At 35.1% G+C, this 12,929-nt stretch overlaps 1 protein-coding gene across 4 annotated transcripts in view; it reads right to left on the bottom strand.

Annotated features, from left to right (window-relative positions):
• Positions 1-12,929, bottom strand: part of CCDC141 (coiled-coil domain containing 141) — a 62,305-nt gene that overhangs the window by 6,608 nt on the left and 42,768 nt on the right. For 2 of the 4 annotated variants that reach the window (XM_039700706.1, XM_039700698.1), the window contains exons 20-26: positions 12,178-12,372; positions 10,422-10,605; positions 9,085-9,194; positions 7,515-7,613; positions 6,824-6,907; positions 3,156-4,048; positions 1,077-1,249 (exon numbers count right to left, since the gene is read on the bottom strand). In XM_039700706.1, coding sequence (XP_039556640.1) covers positions 1,077-1,249; positions 3,156-4,048; positions 6,824-6,907; positions 7,515-7,613; positions 9,085-9,194; positions 10,422-10,605; positions 12,178-12,372 — 1,738 coding nt within the window. The remainder of the gene's footprint in view (positions 1-1,076; positions 1,250-3,155; positions 4,049-6,823; positions 6,908-7,514; positions 7,614-9,084; positions 9,195-10,421; positions 10,606-12,177; positions 12,373-12,929) is intronic. The other 2 variants (XM_039700716.1, XM_039700725.1) reach the window with 2 other exon arrangements.

Genomic DNA, 12,929 nt, shown 5'->3' with positions numbered 1-12,929 from the left:
CTTGACAAGAAGGAAATACAAACTGTAGGTGAACAAAGTATTTGTTTGGATTTACTGTTTTGAAGTTAAAGGATAATTCTGTTTGACTGAATTTTCTTTTTTATGTTTATTTTTTAAATTTGAATACACTTTTGGATATTTCGCCAACTTGGTTGATTCTGTTTGAAATCAGTGTGTTAAAAATTTTAAACGAGTGCAAATGCTCACTTGATAAATTATTAACTTTCTTATCTTATATGAACAATTTAGAGGATTATTAGAAATATTTCTATCTTTAAATTTGTAAGAAGGCAGAGAAAGTATCACAGACATCTATTTAAGCAGAGTGGAATGTTGGAATGTTTCATTCTGTAAACATTTGTTCTGTTATGTGCTAGATGCCACTTACATAAATCCTGATGATTCTGGGTCAGTTCTGTAGCACAATCCAAACTGCTGGAACTACTGCAGCTTTCCTTTGTGGAAATTGTATGCTGGGCTGAGCCAGACCTAAATCTGATCTGTTAGTTCAATCATGAATGGTATGATACCTTTACTGAAAAGCTTTGTCCTAAAAATATTTTTTGTAAGCATACAAGCAAACACATCGGTGGAAAAAATACATTCTATGTTTCAAAAAATTCCAACACCTTTCACACCCCATCCCAAGAGAAGACATATCCCAAAATATACAGCAATCTGAGCACTCTACCTGGCTCTACACTGACATTTAAAACCTACAACCATTAAAACTGTTTCCAATGCTTTGGAATGCCTACATTTTTAGAAAGCAAAACTCAACCTCAGACTCTAGAAAAATCTTCGTAAAGTTTTTTTCTCAACATTACCATGAGAAAGTAGAATAAACACAGAATACTGGCAATAAAGAAACAAGCAATATGCCCATTTTGCCATAAAAAGTGGTTTGGTATATATTGTGAAAAAGCAGTGTAAGAAAATAAATTTAACATGTGCTAATTAAGTCCGGTGCAGTCAATATTGTACTTATTTTGTGAATAGCCAGTACATTAGTGAAACACTAATATAGATGAAACACAGCATTATCCAGTCTATTCTTGCAATAGGTGGCCTGTTACCTTGCACGTGAAGAATGGCACTTGAGGAGATAGTGCCGTTCAAATTTTTAGCCCGAGCAACATAGAGGCCAGCATCTTTATCACACACCTTCTGAATGAACAAAGTATGCTTTGTCTCCTTTTGTAAAAGCTTTAAGTGCTCATCTGCAGTCAGTTTCTGGCCCTTCTTGTACCTGAAGCAGAGAGTCAGTTTGCAAGTCAGTTTTATTGCTGCACTCCACACAGAACTTTGCAAATTCAGACAATCTCTGTAACGCTACAACAACAGCAAGAGACAGAGAACTGCTGTACTCTCATTTCTCAGTTTTAAACTTACTCTGTCAAAATGCATGAACAGTTAAACAATGCAAGTTAATGGATGATATATTCTTAACAGTAGAAAATTTGGTTCTGAAAATGGTTTTCAACAGACAAGCTATAAGTCTCTCACTGCAGCATTAGAGAGGTAACATGGGGGCCTGGGCCCTCGGTTCTGTGCTGAGACATTTTTCCTAATGAGGTCGTGAGTCAGTCCACATCCAACTCATGAATAGGCTCTAAAGGACCAACAAACAAACTTTCTAAACTTGTATCTTTAGTATAAAAGACAGCCAAGAACCTTTCTCCATCCCAGCACACTTAACATTTACCTAGCTCACATCATCAAACAGGATGGAACAATGCATCAAGAGTTACTTCAGTGAACTGGTGTTATATTATAACACTTGAGGATCTGTCACCATGTATTGGTATTGACTCCTGATTTAAAAATGGAAAATAGAGAAAATTCTGCCTCTCCTTGCCCCATGATGTTTTAGCATAGGCTACATGTAACCTGACACAAACAGGAAAATATTTTTCCACATGTATATCCAAAGAAATTTCTACACCAGTACAATATACATGTTATTGGTGAGTTTTTAACTAAAACCATAATTTTTTTTTTTGTTTTCATGAATTTATAATTTGCAAAATTATTCCAGCTGAATGCTATCTTTTTGAAAGACAATCTGTCAACAGTGTATATATTTTTGGGCTAAATTAATGCTGTCTTATAATAAAATTAACATCTTGTTTCACCAATAATACTCCTCAGTCTGTACAATACTGGTATTTAAAACACAGTAACTTTATTAATACCAACAGAGTATAGCACCAAGGTTGCAGTGTCCAGTATTCTTCTCAGTGCCACTGAAAAAATTTCAGTTTAACAAAAGTGTACAGTTTAATTCTTTAAGTGTGTAATAATATTATCATCAATTTTTTCCAGTAAGAGGCATATTTAAATTTAATACATTAAAAGAAAGCCCTCCATTTTGAAAGACTAGTGGAATAAGTGGAGAAAAGACAAATGAGGTAAAATTGGAGGAATACATGCCACAACATATAGAACTATGAAAAAAATCTTGAAATCCTTCCCCTCTTTCAGTCCCTGTTCCCTTTGGCAGGGAATTTTTAGAGTTCAGATGTTTATATTACATCATCTGTATTTCTCACAAATCCAATAATAAAGTAATCTAAATAGACACATAGCAATTAAGAGAGAGATAGATCATGCACACCAATATATGATATAAAACTGATTCTCTTAGTGTGGATATTTAGGTGGGTTTTTTTTAACGTGTAACCCTAGTTTTAATACCTGACTTTCACATACGTGTAAATGTGTCCCCATCTACATAGTGACTATATAAATATTTCAGTGTGCATGCACATCTATGTGTCTGTCCATACGTGGTGCTCAGAAAATGCAGGTGAATTTATTTATAGTAAATCTGAAGCGTGCAATGATTTTAAGAAGGCATTGAACAAGTAGAATGCCATATTCCAGTATACGAAAACTGTATGATGATTTTGCTTGAAAACACTGGCCATATTTGCAGTACTTTGATACTCTCATTACTAAAATTTAGTACAGAGAGATTATTTCAAGTTGGTTAATTGTTGAAAACAATTCTGAAGGTGGAAATCATGCAGAAGTGTGGAGTAGAAGGGATACAAGACGTTTATTCTAGCCTACAGATTAACTGGTTTGGTTATGAAGGGTTTGTGGTGGCTCGCTATAGGTGTATTTACTATTTCTCATTGCAAGCTACCCACCATGTCAGTGTAGGCTCTGGGAATCCCGTTACTTCTACTTCCAAAGTTACCGGAGAACCTTCCGTGACGGTTTTGTTAGACAGAAGCTGGGAGAAGTTAGGCGCCTGTCCAGCTAGGCTGGCCATGCTGTTCTTTTCTGAAGAACTTTTAATCTCTTCTCGGGTCACCATCTGCCTCTGACAGCTTCTGCTGGCGTCTGATTGAAACACGAAACCTGAGAATGCATCAGGCAAAGCATGCAGCCTCTCCTGGGGTTTAGTACAGTTATTCAAGGCATGCAATTTTTCTTGCATTTCTGTCATGCTTTTATGAAGTTCAAGGTGTTGTAAATGTGTTTTGCATGTTTCACTCATCATGCTATCTACTGGTTTGGCTTTTATAAGGCAGGAAGCAGTGCTAGTTTCAGATATTCCTTGTGAGCTACAAGTCAAAGGAGATACTGCTCTGACTTTTGGATCAGAATCTGTTAAAGAGATACAAAACTTTTGAAAGTGATCTGATGGGCTTTCCATTCTATTATTTGTAGCATCAGCAAAAGCAGAATTTGTTAAGAGGTCAGGTGCTTCCATCAGTTTTACTGTTCTAGTGGTTTTCTGCATTTGCAAGCTATAGGAACTGACATGCAGACTATGAGAACTACAGCAGAGCTGCTCTTCTAGCTCTGTTTCAGAATGTAAGAGGTTGGATTCTGGTGTCTCAGAAAGCGGTGGCAAAGATATATCATCAGGTGATATACACTCATATTCATCTCCAGAGGGTATTTCTTCTGCCAGGAATTCGGTCTGTAAACTATCCTCTTTGGCTGAGGATGACAGCTCTGTATCCTGTGAAACAAGATCCTCACCAGCTGGACAGATAACTGAAATATCAGCCAATATATTCCTCTCCTCCAACTAGGAGGGGAAAGAAGAGAAAGGAAAGAAGAGAAAGGAAAACAAAGAAAGAGTTATCATTTAATACATCCCCTTCTCATGCAAAATCTAGCAACAATATTCTAATTGAGCTTGATGTATTCTGAGAGACAGAAAGAAATGGGGAAAAAACAATTAATCAGAAAATGTTGCAGCAGCTTATTGAAATTTCAAACTGCTCAAATAGATTCTAGAAATTACTATTATAACTATGTATAAGCATTTAGTGTAACAGTAACAATAAAACAGGAAGTACCTTTTCATAAACAAAGGGCAACCTGTGGATTTTCCATAGCTTCTGTTTATATGAGCATTTGCAAGGGAAAGGTGGTGGAGGAGGAGGAGTAAGTAGCCTAATTGCATTTAAAAGGGACACAGTTACATAGCAATAAAAATATATTAACAGCCAAGTTGCTGGATTTGTTCCTTTGAGAAAAGGGATTGTCAGTCATGCTCAAAAGTTAAATAATAAAGGCAGCACCTCTATAACATTTCCAAGCATTTTATATTTTCTTCTTTTTTTTTCTTTACTTTGCCAGCAGTTAAAAGATCCTCCCAAATATTAAAAGAAAAGAAATGTAAAAATTATTTTAATGTTAACTTGGATCCAAAAAAAAAATCCCTCTCATCATGTTTCAAAGAGAATTGGGTGAGGCATAAGTGCATTAATTTTAATCACAAAGCATCAAAGTCATCTGCTTTGTTAATTACTTCTCTGCCTCTTGATTTTTTGTGTGAATGTAATCACTTATTCAGATTGATTTCATTTGTGGAAAGGGTTTGAGCAAAGTTGTGCATAATGTTTGCTTAAGCTACTCTCTCTTTGTTGAGTTCTGTACACAAATGTATAATCTGCTAAGCAGTGTTTCTATCATCTATAAACTGCCCACTCAAATAAATTGGGTGGTACACTGAATTTCACTGCTTTCCAAAACAGGTCTCTCTGGCAGTATCCAGTCAAGAGTGTGGTGGTATATTTGTTTTTGTTTTCTTTTTCCTTTAGTGCTCTAAATGCAATCTAAAAATTAGTGCAAAAATTTTTTAAAACACCCAGAAGTTATAGAACCTCATATGTGCCCTGGTTCTTTAGACTTGTTAGCTTTATAATATAGATGCTTTCCCAAGTTATTACCTTTGTTGTTTCAAAGCAATGTGATTCATGCCAGACCTATGAAAAAATGACTGCAAGCAGGTTGGGCTTTTACTGTGCCTATTTTACTAAAAAATTCAATTCAGTTGTAAGACAAAGTTCAAGTTTTACTATAAAAATGCCCACAAGCATCCCCTAACTCTGACCCCTGAAGAGATTTTAGAAGACACTGGGGAAAACGCTGTGGAACAGAATGACAGGTGAGCTGTGAGTGAGCAAGCTGCCACACAGGCTTTGGCAGCATGGGACCAAAAAAGCAGGAGGATCAATGTGCCATGAGAAGGCCTAGCACACTTTTAAGATTATATTTGAAGCAAATTAATACTGGGAAAGCAGCTCGCAGCAGTACAGACAAAATTAGAGATTGCTGGCCCACTGTTCGAGGCTGTAGTGAGATGAACCTGCTACTTCTTTAAGTGAAGTATGGAGTGATGAAAAGGGTAGAGGCATCATAGCTGCCACAACCCTCATATGATATTTGCTGTTTCGCATACCCTTGATTTCTCCCCTTGGCAGCTGAGACTTGGTCTGATGAGGACTGACAAAGCTGTGGCTTAGCAAAATAGAGCTATGGACATCTGCTGAAGTGATTCTCCTGAGGGACGCTCTTTGGAGCAGTCACAAAATTTTGAGTGAAATCTGGGCTCTGAGTCAATGCTGAAACTCCCACTGACTTGGAATGGAGGTAAGAAAATTAATTAGGTTTAATTTTGGCTCATCAGCAGATTACAGGACATTTTGTATTGAACTGAAGAGAATTATATTAGTTGAATTTCTACAAAACATCACTGTTTAATATCTTGCAGTATTTGTCTACGTTAGCAGTTTGCAAAATGGAATTTTTAGATCTCTAAATCTGTTACCAATGGATCCTTCCTTTCCAAGGACTTAAACCCACTCCAATTTATCAGACTACTTTCCATAGGAAATTATTTACATTTACGTCCAGGATCCCAAGCCTTCAAAATATTCTTTAAGCTAAAGTAATTAACCTCATAGATCTGGTTTTCTGGCTTTGCTTTGCTTGTATTTCTGAGATTTCATTATTCATTGATTATTTGGAAACATTCATATTCTTTTATTGTATATCCATGAATAAAAGATGTTTGCCTGTTTGGATTTTTCTAATTCTAAATGCATACTCAGTCTTGTCTTGTGTTTTGTGAATTGTCCTCAACATGGACACAAGTATTATTTGTGATCTCTGATGCAGAGAATCTTGACACCTGAAATCCAACTTAAGTGTTTTGAGATGAGGATAAAGATGATTATTTGATGGTGAGTTTTGTTATTTCTTCTGTAGTGTCATACCAATATTACAGCAAATTATATTTGACGTGATGTCCTACTGAACTACTGACAGCTGCAATTGTGTTCCATCATTGTTTCTCTGTTTCCTGTTACTCACACAGTTTTTAAACTGAATCTATGTGCTTGTTTTGTCAGGTTTTTGGTAACACTGTCAATGAGAATAAAATCAAAACTTACTAATATAACAATAGTCCTCACTTTTGATACGCAACAAATTAAGGAGTAGAACCCCCCTGAGAACACACAAGGATGCCCATCAATCTGATTAAATGTAAATTGGTATGAACAACACATACTTGTTTAGTGCCTGTAGGAGACAGAGTATTGCTTCTCTTCTCACAGGTGCTTTCTGAATTTGCAAGCAATTCACCTTCTGCCATCTGAAAGAAAAATGTTTTAAAATCCCACTTTTTTCCTGATTAAGACTTTAATGATTGAACAAATAATCATCATTTCCACCATTATTTAGTTCATATTCTGAGCTATGTTTCTCTCATAGAATATTACTTATAAATCAAATATTTTCCTAACTTGTATCTAGGCATCATAGGAAGTCTTGGGCTCTGGGAATACTACCAGCAGTCTCCACTGCTACTTTCTATATTCCCTTAGGTTTTCTATTTAAAAAAGAAAGTTCAAGAAATTCTGTTTTTCAAGAAGGAGGAATGGTCACAAAGAGGACCTCTACGTTAAGAATACTGTCACTATAGGACCAAATGAAAATCAGTAAAAGATTACGAAAGGAATAGTTTTTAGAAAATATATACAAGGCATGTAAAAAATGCTAAAAAATAAAAATTCATAGGGGAGAATATGTGGACTGGATAGAAGGGAAAGAGGTAACTGAAAAGCAATTGACCAAGATTACACTGATAACACCCATCCAAATGGAGGCTTTAAGACTGAAAAACAAAAACATTTCTAGCAATGCATAGAGCCTTTTAAGAAAGAGTTATAGTTATTAAAAGAAAAATTAACTGAACTAACTTGCTGCTTTGGCTCCACTTCCTTAACAGTCTCACATGCTTCTTGGCCATTTCTTTCTTTTTTTTTAACAGTAATCAACTCTTCAGAAAAGTCAACTTTCTGCCATGAGAAGAGAAAATTAAGTAAGTTTATACACAATAGAAGGTAGGAATTGTTAGCCTCACACTGATTTATGCTCTGTACCACACAGAAAACACCAAAGTGAAAATCTGTCATCAGCACAGGTGTAAATTGCTTATGGCAAAAAAAATGCAGCAAAACCCAATTAATTAACTCTTGGACAAGCAATGACAAGATTTTTTTTGAAACTGACAGGATCTTTTCTGAGTCAGGGAAACTATAGGAGACTATAGTTCTTCAGTATATAAGACTGAAGAATTCCAGCGGCTAATTAAGAATCTGATGATCAATCAGAATATTAGTTTTTAAATCTTAGAATACCACATAATGTAAAAAAACCCCAAACTTTCCCTTTCAAATAGTTGTGGAACTATATTGTAAAACAAATTCAATGATTTTGTGGAAATTAGTCAAAATAAAGTAGTAAAATTAGTTTCACTTCTCTTGAAAAGATCATGCAACATTGCTGTAGAAAAGATGAAAGGTTCAAGCCCCCTTCTGACAGAACCTGGGACTACTGTCCTGCACACAACAGTGTTTATGAAATACAAAAATGGGGAGGAGAATGGGCATTTATGTTGAGGTTTCTTATATGGTCACAGAGCAAGACAAAGCCTTCTTCCCATTCACCTAATGACCTTTGGAATTAATTTATAGTTTTGGCATCTCTTACTCCTTTAAAGAGTATTAATGGATACTTTGAGTGTTTGTCAATTTTATAGTATGATTCCATCAAAGAAACGAGAAACAACATTCAGTGCCAACAAAAGCAGGATGTTTAAGCATCTTAATTTTTTCACATTCACAGCTGCTGCTGCATGCAGGAGATTTTTTAGATATTACTTTGAGAATGGAGGGGGTGGAGTAGACAGAATCTTAATCATCTACCCCATCACCAGTCTTCCATAATTCCTCCTCAGTTAGTATGTTACTTTTAAATACACTTTAGAGCAGTTTATCAGAATATGAAACTGAAAATGCTGCTCTCATAAATATTTATGTAAAAGCAAGGTTTTTCTAACTCAAATTACTTTGGTTTTAACACAACTTGTTTTTCAGGATGTCTTTTCCAAGAGGGAGCCAAGTGAGGCTGGTTGGCATTTTGTAGCTCTGCAGTTGCCTATATTACAATATCAAAGGAAGAAGAAGTATGAAAAAAAAGTATTTTTCTAGATTATCAAATAAAAGTTGACATTTTCTCCTAAAGGTTTCTTGAAAGGAGTAACAGTTCTGAAAGAAGCAAAGAAAAAGAAACTCAGAAGAAATATTTGGTGCCCAAACAAGTAGCACTACATTGATTCATTACAATCACCTAGAGTAACAGAAAAGTGAACAATTAAGAAGTAATTCATGCTACCATAGATGATCCTCTCTAAAAGTACTGATTAAGACACTAAGCACAATAAATTGATGCAGATCCAATACATTCTCTAGTTTAAAAAAAACATACCTTTATCTCCTTAAGTTCTCTCAGAGATCTGCACAGCCCATCAACAGAATTCATGATTTCTTCATACTTTAATACAGTTTTTTCTACATACTTCTTTCCTTCTTCAATACCTACAAAGGCAAAACAGCATGAAAGTAGAACAGAATGCCTCAAACAGACATGCAACAATCCATGTAATTTGTTACCCCGAGGTACTACAATAAACACATTTTTCTGTGTTTTGTTTTGCTGGAGGAATTCTGTCATTCACAGTAATGTGCTTTCCCAGCTTGTACTGGCTTACTTGAGATGAATCCTCCTAGTTTCTGCAGGTCTTCTCCCTGGTTAGTAATATTGCTTTAAAAGATGCTGACCTCATAAAGTGTCCCTTAAACTCATTGCTATATTATACAACTAGGAGGCACTTAGATCCCTGCTATAAGAAATACAAAATAAAGGCAGGATGGAGAAGCTTTTTCCCCATGTAATGACTCAAAGGACACCAAGCAACTTCTTTCTCCTACTCTTCCTAATCAGCTGTTGTCAAAAATCTGTTATCTCCTTTCCTGCAGATAGGAATGTTTAAAATATTGAGAAGGCTTAAAAAAAAAGGAGAGAGAAGAAAAAAGAAATTATCTGTGCTCTCTAAAAATTCTTTCCACTAAATTAAGAGGAATTTAAAAGCCTAGTTTGACTGCTGAAATGTTTTTACCTTTACTACTTGAATTGATAGGCTACACAAAATCCCTGCGTGTTTGGATTGTCACCTTATCTTTGGAAAAATTAGCTTTAAAAAGTATATGAAAATTACAAATAGGAAAAAAAAAGGCAAAATACAAAATTCTTTGACTTCCAATTTTTTTGGTCAACAATGTTCCAAATTAATATGATTGCAAATACAGTATCTAAATAGCTGTCTAAATTATTTGCTAATAAAAATTTGACAATCAAATCCTACCAGTTATTTACAGTTATAATGTCAAAAATTAATTCAGCACTGAGGTATATCATTATAATTTCCTCTGGCTTTAAAGGCTTGTCTGTTATGACAGAGCTTAAGCCATGAAATCTTAACTCAAAGCTCATGAATATTACAAGGACATTTTCATTTCAAGGTGAACTCAGGCTGTATGCAGAAAACCAAGTAGATACCAAACTGAAAGAGTACTTTCATATCTTTACTTTTTCTAAATATTTGTTCTGAAATCCTTCACCTTTTCCAATCAATACTTTAAAACATTTATTTTTTAAAAAAATCATTGATTTTCAACTTAAATGGACAAATCTAGGAGTCTGCTTACTTCCATCCCAAGTTACTGCATTTTGTCCCCACAGCACATTACCAGCTATCTCCTCACCATATAACTGTCTAGCAAGGTCCATAATCTGCTGAAGTTTTTCTTCTTGTTGAGGCACTGCAGGTTCAATAAACTTATTGAATTGCTTGTAGAGAGTCTCTATCGCTTCTCTTGTTTTGCATTCTGCAGAGTAGTTGCCAACTCTAATCACTGTTGCGCTCACATCGTCAAACCAAAATTGACACTGAGGGATAAAAAAACTGCATTATAATGAAGTACTATCTGCAGTTCAAGCTCTTGAAGAATAGACTGAATTATTCTTAGGCTTTCCATAATCAGTGGCATACAGTATGTCTTAAATATTCTGACTTAAATTTAACCTGAACAACATTTGTTCATTACTAATGGTGCTTCAAGCATTAATGGCTGTTAAATTTTCAGTAAATACTAGGCCCATGCTCATCTTACAAGCGTGGTGAGGTTATTATTTAATGGTTCTGCAAAAACATGTTTTATTTCTGAGTTCTTTCTACTTTGTATATCAATTGGCTAATTTCAAAAACTTCATGTGATGGCCTCAGTTATAGCTGTGTAAGGGTAGAAGGGTTCTTTAACATTCAAGCAGACAGGGTTTTTGGTCTCAGCAATCACTCAAGTCACTAGGAATCTTTCTACTGACAAGAATGGGCTTTAGAACATACCCATAATAAACATCTTTGGTTAACGATACTCAAAACAGGACACAATCTGGTGTTCACTCAGAACCATCAGTACTGCATCATTGCAGGAAGTGGCAAAAAAATCACCATTTCTAGCTACAGGAGAAATCAGCATTTAATACTGTGCCTATTTGCTGCAAGAAAAGTTTTGAGTGAAAGGTGATACTTTACACTGAGTTAAAAAAAAAAAGGCAGTCTTAAATTCTTAAATAGCTTTAGGAAATTATTTCTGTTAAATAAGTGGGGAATTTGAAAATGTAAATATTCAACAAATATTAACAAATTTATTTGCTAATGGTATGTGGAAGAACACACTGATGAGGTCATTGGACACTGAAAACATCTCAAACAAAACTTTTGTATTGTGATTCATTATTAAGGGAATTTGTCATGCACTTAGATCCCTTTGGAAATAAGAACAATGTTATTTCTAAAAGTAAACAGTGATGAGTTTGCTCCTTGGCAAGAGCACCAATACAATACAGCAAGAGGGAAAATACTGTTATAATACTGTCACAAACTTTTTTTCCTTTAAAAAGGACAATACATGAGACAGTCCTCAGACACATTAAAATAAAGTTACGGAAATGTCCAAAAAGAAAGACTGAAGTTCAGGAAAAAAAATAGATATATTTTAAAATCTAGTTTGCTAAAAAATTAGTTTACCAAAAAAATATTCTTTTATTAAGGAACTGAGTATTTTACATTTCAGTTCCATCATTACATAAACCATAGTGGGTACTGTGATAAACCTGCCTCTCATAATTTGAAGGCTACCAAAGAGGTCTTTGTGGCAGTTTCTGTGTTGCCTCAGAGCTTAGGGAAGATGAGCTTCTAAGTATGATCATAGACATGTTGAATGACTGTGAAAGTCATCTGCTCATACGGAGGTGGAGGCCCCAGTTGCATCAATCTGGTCACACTGCACATTTATTTCCCCCTTTCACAGCAAACTTACAAAGAAACAAAAAAAAAAATTCACCAATTGATTACTTTTGGAAAGTACAGATAAACCTTGAGGCAGTTAAAGCACTTTTATCTGTCTCTGTCCTGGATCATTATTACAGCCACGGTGGGGATGTCAGGATTACTAGTACCTCTTTCATCATCTGCTGCAGATGCTCCATGAGGTCCAGATTTTGCTTGTAATCTTCCACAACCGTGTTAAAATCATTCAGCTGTTTCTGTAAGTCACTGATTGAGCCCAAGAGAACTTGAACTTTAGCCTTAGGTTCATTTGCAAAAGGGTCAATGACTTTCTTCTCTAAATTATCCATCTTCTTTTTAAGAATCTGTTTAAAAGGCAGACAACAATGTTAAAAACTGCAACAAAATGTTTCTATTTTTAGAAATTTAATATAAAAAAGCAGGGGAAAACCATACAAACATATTTCCTGTCCTATGTTTTAAAAACTACAAGCTGCTCTTTCAAAAATCAAAGGAAACTAGAGGGCCTCTGCAAAGCTGATTAAAATGGATATAAAATATATTTATTAAAGGTATAATTGAGCTAACTTTTTCAGCTTAAAAATCAACAAATATCTGTAGTAATAAAACATGGTCATGCATGACTTGCAACTAAAAAGGCCATTGAAGGAAAAGTTTCTGGTGAATGCAAAAAATGGGTGAGGCTGACAGGGTTCCAAGGTGCAAATGGACATGATCAACTCCAGGCAATGAATATAACCAAAAGGTCTGAGGAAAAAAGTTCATCTTTTTACATGATGAAATCAGAAAGACAAGAGAGTAGCTTGATGCAAGACATGATCATTTTGGGTTTCTTTAAGGAGAAGAAAGACTAGGTTACACAATAGAGGCAGAAGGATAAAAGATTAAACAGAAAAATAAT

Source organism: Passer montanus, unplaced genomic scaffold (genome assembly GCF_014805655.1).
Source record: "Passer montanus isolate IOZ18808 unplaced genomic scaffold, ASM1480565v1 scaffold1, whole genome shotgun sequence".
NCBI lineage: Eukaryota > Metazoa > Chordata > Aves > Passeriformes > Passeridae > Passer > Passer montanus.
This window is presented reverse-complemented; position numbering and strand designations above follow the sequence as displayed.